Here is a 21,634-nt window from a genome sequence, read left to right on the forward strand (position 1 = left end):
TGCAACCGCCTCCTGCACGCCACTTTCCGCTCAGCCTCCCACGGCCCCTGGGTCACCGTCACTTGTCAGTGCTGCCCAGGCCTTTGGTTTGCAGATTACTCTGTCTTTGGGGCCCTCAGGCAGGTCTGTGCCCACCTCTCCAGTCAGTTTCCACTCCTGGCTTCGCCTTTGTGGCTTCAGCGACAGAGAACTGTGGTCCTGAAGTGGCTCACTTCCCCGCCTTTGTCCTCACTGTCCTTTCTGCCTGGAAGGCTGCACTCACTCTGCCTCTCCTGTCACCTCACTAGCTCCAATCCATCTTTGAAGATCCACGCAGCCATCTCCCCCTCCTAGGACCCGCAAGGCTTCTCCGGGCTGGTTCAGCTCCCTCCACTAGGGTTCCCAGAATCCCTTGTGCCTTATCAGAGCATCTACCTGGCCCGGTATTGACCCTGTTCACCTGGCTGGGTGCTCCACAAGCTGGTAAAGACGGCCTGGCCCTTCCTATGAGTGCCAGGAAAGCTTGGTGAACAACCATCTAGAAGCAGCAGACCCGGGTTTAAACCCTGCTCTGTTCTTTTTTTGTTTGTTCTAACTGTGTGACCTTGGGCAAGTTGTTTAACCTCTGTAAACTTCAGTTTCCTCAACTACATGATACAAATAATAATAATCCCCACATCACAGAATTATTGGGAAAATTAAAGGCAGTGCCTGTACAGCCCCAAGGGGCATGCCGGGCTTATGGGGAGGGCTCCGTGGATGTTAGCAGCTAATGCAACTGAGAAAAATATTTCTAAGACTGCCGGGGGCAAAAGGTCTCCAAAAATCAGAGCTGAATCTTCTGAGATTTGAGGAATCTTTTTGAAAATAATAACAATTATTTTTAACATTTATTTATTTATTTTTGAGAGACAGAGAGAGAGAGAGAGAGAGCATAAGCAGGGGAGGGGCAGAGAAAGGTGGGGGACAAAGGATCCGAAGCAGGCTCTGCACTGACAACAGTGAAGCGGCCGCAGGGCTCGAACCCACCAACCGTGAGATCATGACCTGAGCAAAAGTTGGACACGTAACCAACTGAGCCACCCAGGCGCCCCCACAACAAATAGTTTTTAATGTTCCTTCAGGAAAGTGGGGGGAGACAGGTTGAAACTCCAGGCATCCTGCGTATACAGTGATTGAGATTTTAAAGAGAAAATCGAGAAGTTTAAAGGAGAACATGGCTCTCCTTTGGGTGCAGATGATGAGGTTGAGAGACTGGAGGGATAGTAGTGTGGCGCCCGGTGGCAGCGGCGCAGGGTGGTTAGAGCCACGGGTGGACGAGCGCCTGTGCAACAGACACCATCCCTCCCGGGCGGTCAGGTGTTCCCGGACTTGTCCAGGCGGCTCTAGGAATTCTAGTCCTCACGAGAGTCTGGAACAACTGCTCCGGGGAAACCTGGGCCCCGGGTAGAAGGCGGCAAGTAGGCATTTTCAGACGCCCTCCTGTGTGCGCGACCGGCAGCGGCTGCCCGGGGAGGTTGCTAGAGGGTTGAAGCGATTCTCCAAGAACCGGGGGGGACAGGCGCGGGGATACGGCTCGGGTGTCCCCACCCCCATGCCCCGGTCGCCCCTCGAGGAAGCCGAGGCTTTAGCGCGCTGGCCCCGCGGTCAAGAGCGAGCCGCTCTAGGCACGCCTCTGCCTCCGGGGTTCGACCTCGGTCTCCTCCTCCGGGCAGTGGGTTTGCAGCCCCGCGGTTGGAAGAACGGCTCTCGTAGGCCCGCCCCAGCCCGCCCCTCGGGCTCGCCAGAACCTCTCCCAGGGTTTGGGCACAGCCGAGTCTTGCGCCCTGCCGCCGCCCCCGGGTCCCGGACGAGAAGGAACTGCCGGGCGGCCGCGGGCGGGGAGCAGGGCCCGGGGCGCGCACGGACCTGGGCGCTGCGGGGGCTCGGCGGCGGAGTTCCCCCGCGGGGGCGGCGCGCCGGGCGGGGACGGGGTCCGAGCGCCAGGAGGTCCGGCGGCGAGCGTGACCTCACGGGGAGGGGCCAGCGCGGCGGCCCGGGCGCGGAGCCGAGCGCCGACAGCGCAGCGCCGGAGCCCAGCGGCCGGGAGCGCACGCCGGGGCCCCGATGGAGCGGTACAAAGGTGAGGGCGCGGGTCCCGGCGCGGCGCGCACGCACTCCACTGTCGCGCCGCGAGGAGGGCTGGGGAGGGTGGTGGGGCCGCGCCGCTGGCGCCTCGCTTCCCGCCGGGACTCAGGTGGGCAGAGCCGGCTGCGCCCGTCCAGCCCGAACCGGGGCCGGAGACCCGGGCGACGGCGGCGCCGCGGGCCCCGAGAGGGGCCTCCTAGGCGGTGGCCGCGGCCGGGGCTCTCGGACCCTCCCCGGCGCGGAGGGCGGGGTCGGCGTGGCGAGGCCTTTCACCTGTTGGAGGAGCGAGGGTGCGCTTGGCGACCCACCTCTCAAGTCCCGGCCGCCCGGGAAAGACGCCGGGGCCAAGGAGGCCCCGAGTGAATTGGCAACGGCGCCGCGCGGCTTGGGGGCAGAGGAGCAAGTCGTTGGGTCGTCTCGCCCGGGCGCCTGCCGGAGTGGAGGGCTGCCCGCGGACCCCAGCGAGGAGCCTGCGCGGGGATGCGCTTGGGCGGTGGGGTGGGCTCGCAGCTCCACTCCCTCCCCGTCCTTCGGCCGCCCAGGTAACCGTCTGTCTCCGAGCCGTTTCCATCCCCAGCCAGGGGTCGGGGGAAGTGCGGGGCTGGGGGTGGGGGGCGCACGGGATGCCCGGCAGGTGGAGCGCGCGGAGGCGTCCGGGCCTGAGAGGGTTGAGCCCAGCGCGCAGCTGGGCATGTTTTGGATTTGGCCGAGGGCGGGGATCTTGGCCAAACCCTGGTGGGCGGGACGGCCCGGGTCGTGCCCGCAGCCCGGCTCGCACCAGTGCTCGGAACCCCGAGGCTGGAGTCTAGAAGCCAAGGATGAAAGAGCTTTTCTTAAAGAGTTACCCCTTAAGCGGGATGCCGCGGACGCCCCTTACACCCCCCGCCTTTCATTTCAGCCTCTTGCACCTCCCAGTCCTGGACTCGTCCCTGCCAAACCTGCGAGAGGAAATACTGTTTCTATATTTATTTCCCCCTGGGAAAGGGTAATAAAGGAAAATGCTCAGATTCCCAAGGAATCTCATTCCCAGTGGTTTCTCATTTCTGACATGACATAAAGGAACCTTCTGGGACCGGCTTTAGTTCCCTCAGCTAGTCGTGCCTAGCTTTTGATTTTTCCCACTGCTTTTTTCTCAATCTGGGTCACCTGGTTACAGGTGGGGGTAAAAGATTTAAATTCTAGGCTGCACCCCATGAAGAAAGAAAGGGTCTTTGCCAAGGCCACGGGAAGCCGGCTGGCGGGGGGGGGGGGTGGGGGGGGTGGGGGGGGGCGGGGGGGAGGGGATAGGGTTAAATTAGTCGGCAACCTTTGGTTTCTGTCTGTGAACCCTCCCTGGAGCCTCTATCACATTTCTAACCGACTGGTGGGTTTTTTGGGTTTTTTTTGTTTTTTTGTTTTTTTCTCCCAAATTCTGCTGAGATCACGTCAGTTTTATGCCGAGATGACTGAATGCGTCCTTATGCACTCTCAGAACACTTGAAGCCACGGCCCCTCTCTTTGTAAAATGGAAGTTTGCTACTCCCTCTCCCGCTCTGCCTCCCCCCTCCCCTCGGCCCTTTGGGAGGGACCCTCACAGAGAATTCAGGGCTTGAGTTGGAAGTGTCGGGCCTCTGAGGTCCCTCTTACTTCAGCATGTGCCGTATCTGAATTGTGAAATGAAGGGTTGCCAGCTGCAGGATGAAGGTCCCTGGAGCAAGCTGCTTCCTCAAATTAGCATAGTAACCTAAGTGAGGTCATATTATAACATTTGGGGTCTTCTTTCTAAATGCCCCGTTATAATCAGAAGCTTTTTGTATTAATAGCTTTTGACTTGGCCCTTGACCTAAGAAAGTCTTCTTAGTTACTTGGGAGCTTAGTTCTCTTGGGAGCTTAAAATCCTGGAGCTCCCACCCTGGAGTATCAGGGGTTTTTGCCAACTGAAGGACACTTAGTTTCCAGTTCAGAGTGTTTATGTTTTTGGTAACACATGTATCTGCCTTATTTTGCAGTAACTCAGAGAGTGGTAAATGGATGGAAACATTTGAGAATTATCTGGATTGCATAGGCTAATCCAACTCATCTTTGAGTGTTCCACTCTGGAGAAAGTCTTCAGGCCTCACCAGTGAATGCGGATATGTTTACTAACTACACCTTTCAGCTGCAGAATTTAGGGATTCCCCCCCACCCCCACCCGAGGGATGTAGAAATCCCCGTTCTTTTAACCTGTGCTTTGAACTCTTATTGAAAAATGACGTGTGTGGGCCAAATCTCAGATTAACCAGGGCAGCTCTAACGGGAATCCATAGTTGTCTCATGCTCATCAGACATTGAGGGCAGTTTTTGTCTTTAAGGTAAGATTGAATCATTGTGGGATGACTAGGTATCTTTTTAACAACAAAGTTAAATGGAAAAGCAAGATTTACGTGGGTTCTTGAAATATATAAACATTATAAAGAAGAATTCTCGCGACACTTTCAGATTTTGTCACTGAAATGCCTCATTCTGTGTTTCTGACTTCCCAATTTTGAGCTCTCCCAAATAGGCAGAATGCCTCGTTGCTGTGGCCAGATTCTCAAAGTGTTTTCTTTCATTTGTTAAGTCTTACAAAGCAGTTGACTTAGGAGAAATTGTTCTCCGTGTTCCCTAGCGTGTGTGTTACCTATTGTACGTCCTCCAACCCTAGCCTGTCATTTTTAGACTCGGGGCTGATTTTCCATTGTTTTGTAGGATGTAAAGGGAGGTCTGGAGCTGACGAGTTGTTGGAATGTCAGCCTCTCTTACAGAAACATTTCCAAACTTTCCCCCCATCCCATCTGAGCCATTTTGTTTAGATAGCCATGGCTCTCTCCAGCAAAAGCAAAGGGCAGGGATTGTGAGAAGACTCTGCAGGGGTGTCTCCCAGAGATGGAGCTTTTATAAGAGTTCTCATAAAAAATGTTGGTAGAGTTGCTGTTTCTTGTATATGAATCTCTTTGGTGTTGTGTAAGCAGTGCCAGCATCCACAGGGTCCCTTGAAAAGGCTCCCATCCTTGGATGTTTCCATATTTATGACTCTCATAAGGGCACCCTTGGATCACTGTGCTGGGGGGGGGGGGGTGGGGAGGGCATTGGCTGAACTCGCAGCATGTGGTCAAGAATTCTGGTTTCTACTGCTCTTCCAGCTGGTGAGCGTGTCCAGGGCCAAATGTGACTGACCTACTATCTGTGGATTGCACTTGGAACCGTCCCGAGGAAGCTTCCTGAATTTGCATCATACTTGGATCCAAGCTGTCACGCTTGAGCTATTCACTTTAATTTGGATCACAGTCATTGGTTGAAGGTGTAATCACTCTTTTTCTGTTTTTGTTTGTTTGCTTCTGAGTCAGATCACCTGATTCCCAGGAGAGGGCATGTGTGTTTCCTAAGGTACTGCAAGGTAGAGATGAGCAGTGAAGAGTCAAGCCAGTAAAACCACACAAAAGCTTGGGGTGCCTGGGTGGCTCAGTCGGTTAAGGGTCTGACTTCAGCTCAGGTCATGATCTCACACTCTGTGAGTTCGAGCCCCGTGTCGGGCTCTGTGCTGACAGCTCAGCTCCTGGAGCCCGCTTCAGATTCTGTGTCTTCCCCCTCTCTCTGCCCCTCCCCTGCTCATGCTCTGTCTCTCTCTGTCTCAAAAATAAATAAAAACATTAAAGAAAAAATAAAAACACATGAAAGCTTAAACTGGGATCTGTGGTCAGGGAAGGTCTGAGAAAGAAAAATCAGTTAAGAGAGGTGGACGGATTGATAATATTCATGTCGCTTTCAGAGGAATCATCTGGATGTCTTTTTCTTTTTCTTTTTCTTTTTCTTTTTTTTTTTTAAGCCTAGGAACTCAGGTTTTTCCCTGTTGAAGCTTTGCGTAAAGCAGTGGTTCTTAACCTTAGGAACCATCAGGGGACCTTAAAAAAAAAAAAAGGGATATGTAGGCCCCACTCAAGATACTCTGATTCAATTGATCTAGGCGTGCAGCTCAGGTCTTCAGGGGATTCTGACGTGCGGCCAAAGTGAGAATCACTGAAAAAAGATAAGTAGTTATACGTACATTGTATACATAGCCCTTCTTCACCTGGAAAATTAAAAGCACGTAGGGAATAAGACTGATACACCCTCTATACTGATGTGATGTGCTTTCGCCAAATCTGTGATACCTCCAGAAATCTAATGTAATTCACCTTAAGCTATTATAGGCTCGAAAGGCGTGGGAACACTGCTTCAAAACAGTCTCACAAGTGATACCGCACAGTCCTAAGCTTGGGGTTTGCTCGTGGTAGCACTTGACCCTGAGCCCTTGTGACTTTGAAGCTCTTTGTGTGGGAGCCCTTGATGCTTTGGCAATGAAATGGTCTGAAACAGAAATACTGAGGGGTCACCTGTGGTGCTGACGGGCCAGGCTGGGTGGCGGGAATTCTGCTGTGGGCCCTTCCCCTCTTCTGAAGGGGTAGGAGCTCTGGGAACTGGGCTGGATCCAAGCACAATTAAAGGGCCAGAAGGGGCCAAGAAGCTTCAAAGCTAAGGAAGCTGTGCCAGTTTTCTTGCAAATCCCTTTAATGACGGGAAATGTTTCTCTAAAGGCTTCTGCCATTCAGAGAAGGGAGACTCCGCCCCCCCCCCCCCCCCCCCCCCGCCCCGCTGATGCAGGGTGGCGTGTCTGTCCAGGCAGAGGCAGGAAGTGGTCATGGTGCCATGTAGAAAGCAGTGGCTTGGGAATGGGGAGACCCATGCATTCTGCTTCCTTGGATGAGTCACTGAGCTCTCCAGGCCTCAGTTTCCCCATCTAGAAAATAGGGTCCAGTGTTTGTCCATCTGCCTTTCCGAGCGCTCTTCAGTCCTAGTTGCTCTGTGGTCACTGAGGAATCTTTGGAGGGAGGATGTGTCTTTAGGAGAGGGAAATGAGGGAGGGACCGTGGGTAGCCCAACAAAGGTCAGCGTAGGGTTGTGATTCTTATAAATAAAATCAATTTCCTGGCAAGAGCCGAGAGCAGCAGACAGTGGGAAAGAGAATGCCATTGGCCACGTGAGGAATTTGTTTCTCAAGGACTTTTGTGAGAACGCTTCGCCAGAGATTGTTAGGGAAGGCCGGGGCCACCCTCTCAAACAGAGGATTCTTCATTCCCATTTGACAGACAGGTCAACTGAGGTCTAAAGAGATTAAGCAACCATTCAAAGTCAAGCAGGATACAACATCCCTGGGAACGGAGTTTCAAAAGGGTGGAATTCCTGTTCTACAAACAGCAAGGGTTTATCTAGAAGTACTCCGGAGGGGAGACGGGTGGGGGGATGGGCTAAGTGGGTGGTGGGCATGAAGGAGGGCACTTGTTGGGATGAGCACTGGGTGTTATGTGTAAGTGATGAATCACTAAATTCTCCCGAGACCAATACTACACTATATGTTAACTAACTTAAGTTTAAATAAAATCTTGGCAGAAAACAAAAAGAAAGAAGTACTCAAAGCCATTTCAGACCCCTTCCTTATCTGTGTCCCTTTAGCCCGGAAGGGACGAGTTGCTCAGTGAAACTCTCCTCAATCTTCGGGACCTCATCCACATGCCTCCTCTTCCGGGAAGCCTCCCTTGATTCCCTCTGTGTTCCTGAATGACTTGAGGGATAGCCGTATCAGCACCTGGTACATCATAGGCACCCAGCAAATATTTGATGAATTAATGTCATGTTGTCTTATATGCCTGTTTCGTCTGTTAGACTGAACACCTTCAAGACAGGGATCTTATCTTTCCTCTCCCAGTGTCCCTCCCCCCAGCCCCTGGTGCACGGCCAGCGCACAGGTGCCTGGGGCATAACTGGGGAGTGGGTGAATGAATGAATTCCAGGCAACAGGAACACGCATTCTTCCCTGTTATGAAGCAAAATCTCAAAGCCGCATTCCAGCAGCGGAGACATAAGCCCACCCTGGTGGCCCTTGGCTTTCCCGACTTGAGCCTTATTTCTGTCTGTTCCAGCACAGGGGTGTTGCTGTCTGGTGGTACAGAGAAGGATCCTGCAGGTTTCTGCTTGTGAGTATGAGTCTGCCTGTGCCCGCTGCAGCCGCTCACCTGGCCTCCAGGGCTCCCGAGGGCGCAGACCTAGCTTTGCCCATGCTCTGGACCGATGGCCGAGGGGTCTTGTGGAGCTGAGCTCTGGCCTGGGCGCTCTGGGGCTCGGGATTCTAACCCGGCCTTTGCCACTAACTCGCTGCGTGACCTTGGGCAAGTCACTTAATCCCTCTCTCTGGGCCTTGTTCCCTCGTCTGTACGAGTGAGGATAATGATCACTAACCTGCCTCACAGGCTGCTTGGTGGAATGAATTGTAAGAGCTGCTGGGAAGCGTTTTGAGAAGAGGCAACGTTAAATAAGTCTGGGGGAGTAGCCACCCGAAGACCTCTGTGGCATGGTTGTGACGCCACCAATTCCTGCCTTCTTGTGCGTGTGTTGGGGGTTCCTCACAGCCGGCTCTGCCCATCACAGGCTTTCCCAAGCTCCTGGGAGCTCTGAGTTGGGGATGCTCAACCGGTGCCCAGGGAGCCTAGCTGCTTCGAGAGGACCATCTGTGTATTTCTCTCGAACCGGCTGGAAAGGCGGTGGGCACAGAATTGCGCCTCCTTAAGCTTCGTGCATGGAGCCACATCACGGCCGTGCCTGACTTTCCTCTGATGTCTCAGTTTATGTAGAAGAAACCTTTAGATACTTCAAGCTTTTTATACTAGTTTTCTATGCCTTGGCTCTCTCACATCCTCCCTGGTCAGTCTCACAACGAACAAAAAAACCCCCGCTGCGAGGGAGGAGCAGGGAGAATGTGTAGAAAAAGTAGGAGCCGGCATTACCCTGGGCGCATTGCACTGGCCCGGAGCAGGAGGAGAACGAGCCCAGAGCACCTTCGAGTCCCATCTCTCTGTGAGCATCACACATTCCAGGGAGGCGTGGGGAGGGTGCAGCACCAACAGCCACGGGGCTCTGCTGTCTTCTGAACAGACCGCTGAGTTCTCTTCCCACTTCCTTGAGCCCTTGCGGAGACTTCAAAGGCAGCTGCAGGCCTGTGGGAGCGGGAGCCCTGTGCAGGGGCTCAGCCCAGCAGATTGCAAATTGGCCTTCCGCTTGCGATTAAACCGAAGAAGGACAGTCGGTCAGCTGTCACGTCAGAGAGACCAGCCTGCTGGCCGAGGCCTCTGAGCGGGGCGTATGTGCGGCCCTGCCTTCGGCGGTGGCTGTCCCAAGGAGAGGGACCAACTCTCCTGGTTCGCGTGGGACTTGCCTGGTTTTGCCACTGAAAGCCCCAAGTCCCAGGAAACCCCTCCGTTCTGGGTGGATGGAGCTGGGAGGTCACCGTGTTCCCAGGCCTCTGCTTTATTAAAAGGCCCTGAATCCAGAATTTGGTTCCTCCGTGGCAAAGATAAGCTACAGCCAATCATTCCATGTCTTTGGCAAGAAGCAAAAGTCCAAAGCTTAAAAACCCAGCAGTTCGTACCTAAGGTACATACCCGTGTGCTAAGTGAAAGAAGCCAGACTCAAAAGTCTTGCGCGCTGTATGATTCCATGTACGTGACTTTCTGGAAAAGGCAAAATTGCCGGGAAAGAAAACCTGTCCGTAGTGGCCGGGGGAGGGGGAAGGGGTTGACCGCAAAAGGGGTATGTGGGAAATTTTTGGAATGGTAGAAATCTTTACGTTTCAAATCTTTACGGTGGTAGAGAGTCCACAGCTCCAGGCGTTTGTGAAAACTCAGACCTGTGCAGTTAGCGGGACAATTTTTTTTTTCCCCCGTGTGTAAATGACACCTTCCGGAAGCCGACTTTAAAACAAACCCTAGTGGTTCACGATGCTGTGGTGCGAGACAGAGACTCTGTTGAGTGCCCCCTGGGCCATCACGGGTGGTAAACAGAATCCGAGGTCTCCGTGTTTTCATGGCTGCAGCAATCTGGAGGGAGGTACAGCAGAAGGGGTGAACAATTTTGGTAGAAAACAAAAAGGACGGACTGCTTGACAGCATCCTAAATGCAAGAGACTTTTCCATCAGGCGCAGACAGTGCGAGGGTGGGAGATCTCCCTCTAGTTAGCGAAAAGGAAAAGCAGTTTTCCTAAAACCCAGGCAGCAGACGAGCCCAAGAGGGTCATGGAATAGTGAAGCATTAGCTCCAGGCTTCCACCCTGGGAACTCTGTTGCTACACACATGGATCTAATGTATTGAATTGGGCACCCTTTCTGAAAGTCTTTTTTTTTTTTTTTCCATCCCTCACCAATAAAGTTATTGAATTGGAATTGGAGTACCCAAGTCTGCACCATAATTACTTCCTGGCTGACTTTTTGGTTTTGGAAGCCCTGCTTGCCCGTGCTAGCGAGGGATGATTTTGAGGCAGGGAGAACCCACGATTTAGCAAAATAATGCACCTAGTCCCAGATGATTCCAGACAGGGGAAAGCCTCCTATAGGAAGAGCAGGTGTCACCAGCCCTTCCTGCCCCAGTCCACGAGATGGGGTGCAGAATACCACAACAGTGGAAGACTATTACTCTGGGGGTCCTAATGGAATCTGAAGATTGTGGTGGTTGCCTTTTTTTTTTAATCAAAAACGTGAATTGGCTTGTTCTTCAGGTGAACTGTGTCTGGATCTAGGACTTGGGTAGCTGAACTCGTGTCTTCTCATCTTTCTTAAGTACAGTGTGTTGAAAGGCTATAGAACTTCCATCCGCAAGGACCATATGGGCGTAGATCACTTTCAACCATGAATTACACAGAACTTCACACGTGCAACTCTTTCTCACAAATCTATCCAAGCCACTCGGCCTGTGCAAAGGGAGTTGTGTTCCCACCTGTTCTTGGGGTATTCAGGAAGAATTTGGGGGGCAGTCCTTAGTTCTAATTGTCTTGACTTTGTTGGGGGACACTGGAGGGGGAGGGGAAGAGGCAGGAAATATGTTTTGTACATATTTGAAGTGAAACATCCCTGATACAGGGTCAGGCCTGGCTTATGGCGGGTCCGTCTAGGAAGGGGCTAGATTTGGGGCAGCCGAAGGGCTCACTTCTAGTTTGAGTACACGGATGGGAAGGCTGCACAGGAGAACCTGGGAATGCATGGGTGGGGAAATCCCAGATAACTTCCTTACCTGGACTGCAGACTGTTAACTGCCATCTCCCCAGGGCTCCCCCGGCACGCTAGCATCCTTTTGGGTTGTGGGGACTCTCTTAGCCTCCCTGTTAGACCAGCAAGTGGGAATCCTGCCATTTCCTTCCATCCTCCACCCTCGTTTTTTTTTTTTTTCTCCCCCAGTTTTTACACAACAGGATTTATTCATGTTGACTATATTCAAGTCCCCAGATGGGGGGAGAAAAAGAGATTGTGTTGAATGAGCTTATTGTTTGGAGATTTCACTGACTTATTTAATACCCACAGTCCTGGAACATACTGAGCTGATTTACTAAAATTCAAATATGGTCCTTTTGGAAGGAACTCTGCTGGGGTGCTTGGGATCCTTGATATCGGGGTTGGGACCTATTGGGTGGTAAGTTAGACCTATTGGGTGGTAGTTAGTAAGGGACAACTCTTCATCTCTATGGTGTTGGGCCCACAAGGGGTGAATGTTCTCAGTTACAATCCCAGGCTCCTTATGAGCTTGAGATGGTCACCACCCTACTGCCTTTTGTATTGTCCGGCCTTTTATGGCATCCTCTCTAGTACAAGTGGGAGGGACTAAAGGGTGTTGACGTGCCAGATCTTGGGTTAAAATGGCAAGCCCCCGACAACCTCACCCCTGCTGCTCGAATGCCTAATGCGGTGCGGCTGGTCCATGATAGTCATGGTAGAGTTGGATTGTGCGTCTTCTAGCAGGTTTTAGAGGTGGGGTCCCTGTAGTCGGTACCTCTGGGATTGCGGCTGAGGATCATGGCGTATGTGAGGGTCGAGTACAGTTGTCTGCAGTATAGCTGGACTGTGACATCTCCTGGTGTCTAGAGCTCTCGAGGATCTCCCGAGAGAGCCACTGCAGGCACTTGAGCTAGGTGAGGCGCGTGTGCCACTGGCGACCATGGAAGCCCATTGAAGTTCAGGTCCGTGTATCCCAGATGCCCTGGAAGTCAGCCTGTGACAGAGTGGGTCGGGTTAATGACAGAACCATCAAGGGCAAGTGTGAGTGTTTGGTGCTCCGAAACCCCTCTTGGGTGCTGCACTCAGGCTTGCTCCTGCACCTGTACATGCAGCCTTCTCTCTCTCTCTCTCTCTTTTCGCCTCCCCCACCTCCCGCCCCGCCATCTTCTTTCATACCCGCATTCTCTCCTTTTGACTTTCTGCCACTTTCTTTCTTTTTTTCCTGACAATTCCGTTCAGGTCTCCTGAGTCTTGAGTTTAGAAAAGGGATTCCCCCTGAGAACCTGAGGCCAGAAAGACCCAGAAAGAACGAGCCTCCCCTTGACCCCAGGTCTCTAGTAGTGTCGGGCTTTTCAAGTAGCCGTGGCTAGAATCCTGGGCTTCCCCAGGGGGAGCTGATGACCTCAGAGTCAGGGTAGGGAAAGTGGGGCTTGCTCTCTGCCAAAGAGCATCTCATTCCTTCCTGGACGAGGAAGCCAGAGTGAAAATCTGTTCAGCATAGCCCCTGGTGTGTCATCAGGCCCTAGGAAGTGTCATTCCATATGGCCTGATGCAAAGAAGGCCACCTTCTCCAAGCCATTTGCTAACCCTGGGATCTTGCCAGCCATCCCACCTGGCCGAGTGCACGTTAGCGTCATGGTGACTAGGATTCCCGGGAAAGAACATTCTTATCCTCCCTCTGTGGGTCCTTAAATAGCCCTGTGTTCGGCTAACCTCCAAGGGGTGGGGGCTCCTCCCACTGCCACCCCAAGCTCCCTGGAAATGAGGATCAGAGGAGGCCCTGGTGTCTGCACAGGGCGGGGGCATGAGAACATCGTGGCAGTTTGGATACAGGATCCAAACATGAAGGCTCAGCATTGACTACAATCATTTTTTCCCATTGACCTCCTGGCTTCTCCGTGGGCAGGCGTCCATTCCCCACCCAGCTGATGTTGGTTTGGTGTGTGTAATTGTAAACAGTTCAGGCTGGGAGCACATCCCCAAGACTTATGGGATCCAGGTGTCGCTCCCGGCTGGCCTCGCACTGGTTCCCTTGAGAGTGGGGAAAGGCCGTCTTGTTCTCAGAGAATTTAATCTACGGCCGTTGAGATCGGATACCTCTGAAGCACAGCTCCCTCCCGTGCCCTCACCCTCCACGTCTCCACTCGGGCTGAAAGAGACTTTGGGACTCTGGTTGATTGGTGGATCTCTTGGTGTGCGGGGTTTTTTCCTCCTCTGACCCCAAGGTAAGGGCCCCGGTGCATTCAAGTTTGCAGAGAGGTACCCAGATGTTGACTGTGACAGCACCCCAGCAGCCCACGCTCTGTGGGGATCAGGCGCGAGTCTGTGCACAGGTCACTCTCTGCCTCAGTTCTCCAGTGTGGCTGGACTCCTGACATGGGCATAGCAGCTGGCAGGCAGGGGCCTCTTGTCCTAAGCAGCGGACCTCTAGAGTGTGTAGATGGCTTTAGGCACTTGATTATCTTTCCGTAACAACAGGGTTGGGAGTCGTCTCAGAGCAAAAGCGGTCTCACGGGTGGTGTTGGAGGACCCCTTTGGTGGGTTGGAGGAAGGTAGGGGACCCTGATCTTGGGGTCTGGCTTCCTCCGCCCCTTGCTTCCTTATGGTCCGAGATATATGTAGCTGGTAGGGCCATGGTGAAGGGGGAGGAAGCTAATAAGTGCCTTCCCTTCACAAACAGCAGACGTGAGAGGGATGTGCATGTGTGTGTTTGTGTCAGCAGAGAGGGGATGTCAAGTGACAATCAGCCCCATTTTCTTGTCACTTCCTAAAGCTATTAAAGCCCTCCAAGGGTAAGATTGCTGGTTTCCAATAGGATGTATTTTTCTGCCCTGGGGAGGCTGAGGCAGCCAGGAGAGAGAAAGCAAGAGTGCCAAGAGACTGTTAGGGTGGAGTGATTTCTAGACTCCAAGCTTATCTGTCAAGGCTCATTCAGCCCTGACACCTTGACCTTGCTCCCCCCGCCCCCATGCCTTTAACCCCTTCCCTCACTGTACCTCACACAACAACCCTTCTCTGCCTTCATACTCGGCTGCCATGTGTCTGTGCATATAGATTTCTCCCCCGGCTGGAAAAAATAAGGGCAGTTACATAGCTTGGAACAAAATATTCCCCACAAATGGCTTTTTTTTCCCCCGTAAAAAATTTACCATCACTGAGTGTGAAAATGGTTTAGATTCAAGAGGAAACAGCTGGCTGGCAGAGGTCCCGGCGGGGTCTTGGGTAAGATTCCGCTGTGTCACTAATGACTTTACGCGGTACATTTCCGGCACAAGGACACTTGGCAGTTGGGGAATTTCGTGGCTGAGAACTTTCGTCAAGGCAAGAACAGCAGCGGGAACAGCTTCCAACTGAGGCCAGGGAGGGAAGGCCTCCGTCCATCCGGGACCGCCCGGACCTGTCCTGTGGATGTCTCTTGTCCGCCTTGGTAGTTTAACTTGGGTGCTCACGAACACTTTTCTTCCTAGAATATTCCGCCTTTGGGTTTCTCTGAGATTTCAGTACATTGCTGCTGTAGCGAAGGTGGACCCAGATTTCTTAAGGCCCCTGAACCATGCCCTTTTGAGTGCAGATGGTGTCTAAGGCACTCTGTCACCGGCTGCGGGGAGAGAGAGAGGTGCTGTCCCCTGTACTGCCCTGGAGAGAATCCGAGCTCCTTCTTTTCATGGCTCTTCCTGTTTGTCTAGCCTCTGTGGCCATTCTCACTTTGTCGTGTGCCGCCCCCCCCCCCCCCCCCCCGCCGCCCCTCACCCCTTCCTGAATTCCTTGTAGTTTTCCAAATTGGACTCGTGCTTTTGCTGTTCTGTTGGCCTGGATGTCCTCCCCTCAGGGCTGCCTGCCAAGCTTATCTGTCAAGGCTCGCTCAGCCTTTACCCCCTGAAGACTTTAACTGCTCACTGCACCTGTACCACCTGCCATCGTCCTTGTGTCCATGCTATAGTTGACGGGACGTCTATATTACCAGGAGGCTCTACACTCTATAAGGGTCAAAGCCATTGTTCCTCTTTGTGTCCACAGCACCTCACCCCATGGGTGGTTTACTGTGAGTGTTCAAGAAACTGGAATTGTGTGATTGAGAAATGGCTGCTGTCCTCAAGTTTTCGGAGAGTTTTTCCCCCCCCTCTTTTTTTTTTTTTTTTTTGTTTTAAGATTTTTGTTTGATGTTTATTCTTGAAGGAGAGAGAGTGGGGGTGGGGCGGAGAGAGAGAGAGGGAGACACAGAATCGGAAGCAGGCTCCAGGCTCCGAGCTGTCAGCACAGAGCCCGATGCGGGGCTCGAACTCACGAACTGTGAGATCATGACCAGAGCTGAAGTCGGACGCTTAACCAGCTGAGCCCCCCAGGCACTCCTGTGAGAGTTTTGATTACATCGAAGTTAAGGGCTTCTGTTCCTTAGTGGACATCCTGGACAAAGTTAATGCAGCTGGCAAAGAGGAGAGAGAGAGATGGACAGTGTCTAAAACCTGCCAGGGGCTAACATTTAGAACATACAACGAACTCCTGCAGATCAACCAGAAAAAGGCAGACGCTGCAATGGAAATAAAGACAAGTAAAGGCTACGAATGGCAGGTTGCGGGTGAAGGAGCCTCCACAAAGCAGACGCGCATCTGAAGGAGTGCTTGGGCTCCTTGAGTCGTCAGGGACAACCCACATGACCACCCAGGAAACTGGCAGGAGTGTGAGGCTGCAAGCTACCTAGGGTTCTCAGAACACGCAGGAATTTCCGAGCGGGTCCACACAGGGAGGGTCTGAAGGTGATCTTTGCAGCATTATTTGTGCCGGTGGAGAATGGGAAGCAGTCTCAGTGTCTCTGGGGAGAATGAACAGGCGAATGATGAGGGCGGGAACCCTAGAGAAATTACCCAGCGGTAGAAGCAGTGGATTAGATGTCGATCCGGCACCGTAGATGTATCTTTAAGACCTAGCGCTAAGTGAAAGGTAAGAAGCAGAAAAGGTCATCTGACAGTCGCATTGACAGCCAGTAAACATTCACACAGCCGTACGCATTAAGCAGGAACACATACAAGCAGAAAGATACATACGAGAAAGTTCATCTTGGGGAGTGAAGAATGGGATATCGGCATGAAAGGGAATTTGTAAGAGTTTGCTTCTGGCGTGTTATTGATACCGGAAGCCTACAAATCTGAGTTGGAGCAGAACGTGGCATTGCCAGGGCAACACCGGAGCGTCAGTCGGTGTCCTCTGGAAAGAGGGGACAGGAACTTCTCTCCGCCATACCCACCCCATGTGGAGGAGTCAATGGGGAAGTCATTTTCCTTATTGATTGTTGGGTTGTTCAAGATCCTTTGCCCCCGAGGTTGTCACAACAACCACCCTTACGTTTGACTCCAAAGCTTACCTTTGATCAGAACTGTCGTGGTAATTAGCAACTTGCCATTGTCATGAGGGGCGGGGATGCTTGTAACCCACCCCCACAGAAGCGTGGGGCAGTAGAGCTGGCTTCTGATAGTTGAGTAGTTTTCTAGTCGTCTCCAGCGACTGAACACCTGGAGTCACCTTTGGGTCCTTGCTGCTGAGTACAGGTCACGGCCAAGAGCTTATGGCCAGAGGTTTAGCAGATTGAGTAGAATGCTTTGGAATTGGGTTTTTCCATCTAGGACCTGATGGGTTGGAAATGAAGTTACTAGATCTGTGCAGCAGTTCAGTTTTGCTCCTCTCCACCCAGGAGATGGGAATATTCACTCCAAATAGGTGCATCCGAAGACGATAAAGTGCCTGTCCCACCCTGGGGCCGTTTGATCTGGGTAGAGTTGGCCTCTAACATTGTTTGTTCCATCTCTATTTCTGCTTGAAATAATGGTTGTGGTTTTTGTTTGTTTGTTTGTCTTTTTGAGATTCAAGGGTTTATGCGGCAAAGAGCTGTTTGGACCAGGAATAGCGCGCCACCTGTTTTCGCTTTGCCCAGTGGTATGTTCTGTGAAGCTGCTGGGCCAGGAGGCAGGACCCAGAGCTGCCCGGGGTCTTGTCGGCATGGGCAGAAGGGCGAACTCTTTCCCTCGTGGCTCAGCGGGTGGGCAGCAAATCCGACTGTGTGTAAAGCCAAGAACTAAAGGTTTTCAGAAAATGGAAAAAACCCTGAGGTTGGCTCGGCTGGTTTTGACTGTTTTCTCACTGTTGTTTCTCGTGCTTAGACTCAGTTACTACTGACCTCTCTTTCTTTATCCCACCTGTCCATGTACTCACTGGTCAGTTTCTGCCCCACATCTCCAGACCTGCCTTCTCAATTCCTGGGTCCACTGGAATGTTGACACCTGGGTGATGGAACAAGAAAGATCTTCATTTCTGTGAAGTTCAAGCGTCACCCCCAGGGTCCTTTCCAGTTCAAAGGATTTGTGATTTTGCAGTGAACTTGCTCACATCCTTCAATAGCCCCTCGGCATGGGAGAATTTCCAAATAGTCACACAATAAGCGCTTTCTTCAGCTTCGCTATGTGTTAGGTATTGCCTAGGTGTTGAGACCAAGCTGGGTGCACTATTCCTGCGACTGCTGTCCTAATGGATCTCCCATTCCAGAGGAGGGAAGCAGACCACAAGTAAGCAATGATAGTTCTAAAAAAAAAAAAAAAAAAAAAAAAGGATAATTTCAGGTAGTTGTAAGTAACATGAAAAACACACACAGGATGTTGTGAGAGTAATTCAGAGGCAGGTGTGGTCCCCGTATTAGCCAGGTGCTCATGAAGAGTCTGTCTGAGGAGATGATATTGGAGTTGAGACCCTAATGAAGACAAGGAGCCTGCTGAGTGGAGAACCGGGGTTGGGAGCTCCAGGCCAAGGCACCAGCAAGTGCAAAGGTGAAGCCAGAGATGGGGAGGGGTGGGGAGAGATGGGGTGGGAGACCTGGGTTGTGCCTGGGAGTTTGGGTCTTATTCCCTGAGCACTTCACACGCAGGGACATCTTGCTTCCCAGGGACCCGGCCAAGTGACCACAGCCTCTTCCAGATGTGTGGTTTACCACCATGTGGACTACTTTGGGTTCCAGTCTCTTGTCCATAGGAAAAAACCAAACACATCCTAAAAGAATATTCTCCCTCGCACTTTCTTGAAGAGGTTGAAGGTACAGGCCTACTGGAGGTTTCCACACTTTACAGGGTTCTGAGGGTGGGATCGGGCGTGGGGCAAGCCCGCAGACCCATAGCTCATGGAGGGGAAGGGGTAGGATAATAGCCTGAGGATCCCGAATGATGGTCCCACCTCTTTCCCACCGGGCAAAGGCAGGGAAGGACTTTTGAACCACCCGGTGTCTCTGAATTGCTTCTTCCTTCAAGAGGGACTGAGTATTTTCCTCCCTCACTGTTCAGACTATAAGGAATGTAATGGTGAAAGTTGTAGGGTTTACGAAGAACCGGTTCGTATCGGGCTTGGATACCTGTGACCTTGGGCAATCGCTGTTTCCGGGTATCTGTTTCTTCGTCTGAAAGGGGCTCATTACCCTCTTCCTGGGAGGTTTGTAAGGGTCGAGGGAAATCTCGTTTCTTAGTAGCAGTGCTAGTGATTGGAGGTAGGTAGTCGTGAGACAAGACATTGAGTTTGCCACGCGGTCTGCCATGTTGATTTCCGAGGCCTTAAACCTTCACTTTCGTTCCTACCGCCATGAAGGCTGCGTGGGGAGGGGAAGCCAATTCGTGAAGGGCTGTTTCCTGTTTCTGAACCCGTTAGTGTGAGAACAGCGTGCCTCGTGAGTCCTCGGTCACCTCAGCCGTCCGCATCTAGAATAGTCCCTGCTCTACGCACGTCCCCCGCTTGTTGGGAGAATCGGTGAAAAGCTAGGCAGACAAGTGGACATGTGTAAAAGGTGATCGTTTCAGTGTTGGGTTGGGAATCGCATCGCAGATGAAGGGAAGGCCACGGTGCTCCCCTCGTCCTTGCTGTTCTTAATTTTCAATGCAGAAGTACTCATGGCCGGAAGGCAGGCTCTGTCGGCCATGGGAACCCAGAGTTGGGTGGAATCATGTCTGAACGTAGCTGATGAGGTGAGCAATTAGATGCAGGGTCGCAGTCAACGGAAGTCCCAGGAAGAGATTCGGTCGGGCTGGTGAAGTTCATTTCACCCCTGCAGGCGGTGGACCCTTCCACTCCAGAGTGCCCACCCCAACATGCAGAGGGTGGTAAGCCCTCTGTGTCCCAGGACTAGTGCCTACACGGCCTGTAGAACATCTATTCAGAGACACTCGCTGCTAGGTGTGTTTAGCTGAATCATCCCGGGCTGCTACGCCCCAGTACAGTGGGGTCCCCGCGGGCCCAAGGAAGTCCTAGCCTCTGGGCAGCTGCTGCCTGGCAAGGGCTGGGCTGCTTGGGCCATACTCGTCTTCCTTCTCCTGGCTTCCTGCACTACCTCTGTTTGGGGAAGAGACCCACCCCCACCCCCCGCCCCCCGCAACTCACGTACCCTGACTCTCTTCATCTTCCCTGCCCTGAGCTGCTGTCTGCCTGATATCACGTGGATCGTCATGAATCAAGAGTGATTATTAACAACAGTAATGCTGCTACCTTTTACTTTTTATTTCAACATATGTGCCATTTTTTTTACCTTTGCAAATATCCCGGAGAGTTGTGTTTCCAGAAGCGTTGTGACAGCCCTTCTCCTCCTGGGGTGACTGAGGGCCTGAGCCTATGAATGTAACTGTCACACAGCCACCGAGTAGGAAGTTGTTTCTCCCAGAAGGTGGGTTTTCAGACTCTGAGCCAAGGGTAAGCTTTGCTGCCCGTGTTTGATAGTGACTGTGTTCTGGGCCCAGCTGCAGCATCCCTCCCTGGGCATTTTATTCTCACCATCCGACTCAATCCCTAGAGACTCCGGGGTCCCTGAAGACTTCTTCATCCCTAAAGAACTTGTGGGTACCAGCTCTCACCCTCTCCACCAGGCACCTGTAGCCTCCCTGGGGTGGCTGAATACCTGGGAGGGTTCTGACTGGAAAACCCTCTTCGAATCTTGCAGTGACATTCTTGGCATTGCTTCCCGGGGGAGAAGTCCCCTGGAATGCAGGGACCCGTTCCCCTGAGCTAGGCTGAGCTAAGAATGTTAATAAAAGGCTTCCCAGAGCTTTTCCATCAGACACTTTCATCTTATTCCAGGCCTGCAGAATCAGCACTGGGTGTGGGGGCGGGGAGGCAGGAATCCAGCAGTAAATATTATTCTCCTCATTCTGTGGATGGAGGAAATGGAAGCCAGACTTCGAGGCCAGAGGCAGCCCAAGCACAAGTTCACCGCCAATGCGGTGGGATCCAAACCCAGCTCCGCTGGACTCTGGAGCACATTCTGCTGCCCGGTCTAGCCCGATGGCAGTAGACATGATCGCCATCCTCAGATGGCTTCAGATCGGACCCGCAGCCATGCCTGATCTAATGTTAAGTGCAGTGTGTGTCTACAGGCTGCAGTCCGGCTGTCTTGGCGTACCCCTTTGGAACGGGGAGGAAGATTCCCCGGCCTTGCTCACGGCTGATGCTCGGCTGTCTCGGAGCCCCAGCCTGATGAAACAGACTTCCCTGAAAGGGAGCTTTTCTGGGTGCCTGGGCTGCAGGAGTTGGGCCTCCCTAGCGTGTTCCCTGCTGGGCCGGCCAGGCCTTTGCTCACGCGGTTCCTTATGACGGGAAACGGGCGCTCTTTCCCTCTGCCCTTCCTGTCACACCCACCTCATCCCGGAAGCCCGCGTTCATTGATCACATCTGGCCCCAGCCGTTCATCCTCCATGCGGGACGCAAGGGTCTCTGTTTCCCCTATTTCTGTCTCGTCCCCATGGCTGGTTTCATAGCTCCGAAAGTGCACGGCGGGGCGGCGTGTGCCACGCGGGTGGCCCTTCGCTTCGTTCCTGGCGATCCCCAGGAGTTTCTGCCCGGTTTCCCAGCTGCCTCCTTTCCACCGGGCCTTGAGCGTCCAGAAGTCTCCGCGGGGAGTGTGGACCCAGGGCTGCTGGGGGGCACGTGGAGGCTCGAGAGAGGCGAGGCGCAGTCCCCAGCCACACGGGCGTGGCTTGCATGACCAGCGCTCCTCTCCGCGGGCCCGGAGACGGGCGCTTCCCCAGCAAACAGGGGGCCTTGTTTGCCGTGTGCCCCCCGTGCCACTGTGCGCACCGCGCGAGTAGTGGCACGAGTGTGGACTCTCGGGTGGGAGGGGGAAGGTGAGCGTTTTCCCCTTTTCTCACAGTCTGGAAGAAAAGATAAGTGACGGGGTCCTCCCTTGGGAAATAAATCTCACCGCGGGCAACATTCGGCCACACGCCGTTCGTGCCCAACAGCTGTCTCTCATTTGCTGGCAAATGTTCCCAGTGATGAATGTCCTCCGTCCACAGTCACAGCCGTCCCTAAATGGAGGCTTTGGACAAGTGCAAAGGGAACAATGGCCCTTCTCAGAGAGCTCTCAGCAGACGCTCCCAGTGAAGTTGGTTCATCACTTGGAGCGGAGTCAAGATCATAGACAAGATGCCATTGATTCAGCAAGGAAG

At 53.0% G+C, this 21,634-nt stretch overlaps 1 protein-coding gene across 8 annotated transcripts in view; it reads left to right on the forward strand.

Annotated features, from left to right (window-relative positions):
• The first annotated feature begins 1,688 nt into the window (after window positions 1–1,688).
• Window positions 1,689–21,634, forward strand: part of AFAP1L2 (actin filament associated protein 1 like 2) — a 97,711-nt gene continuing 77,765 nt past the window's right edge. For 2 of the 8 annotated variants that reach the window (XM_078434850.2, XM_078434854.2), the window contains exons 1-2: window positions 1,692–2,101; window positions 8,061–8,114. In XM_078434850.2, the coding sequence (XP_078290976.2) occupies window positions 2,086–2,101; window positions 8,061–8,114 (70 nt within the window). In that variant the 5' untranslated portion in view covers window positions 1,692–2,085. Of the gene's footprint in view, window positions 2,102–2,627; window positions 2,649–8,060; window positions 8,115–21,634 lie in introns of those variants that run through there. The other 6 variants (XM_078434851.2, XM_078434849.2, XM_078434853.2 and 3 more) reach the window with 6 other exon arrangements.

The sequence above is a fragment of the Panthera onca genome, chromosome D2 (genome assembly GCF_046562875.1).
Source record: "Panthera onca isolate mPanOnc1 chromosome D2, mPanOnc1 haplotype 2, whole genome shotgun sequence".
In the NCBI taxonomy this organism is placed as follows: domain Eukaryota; kingdom Metazoa; phylum Chordata; class Mammalia; order Carnivora; family Felidae; genus Panthera; species Panthera onca.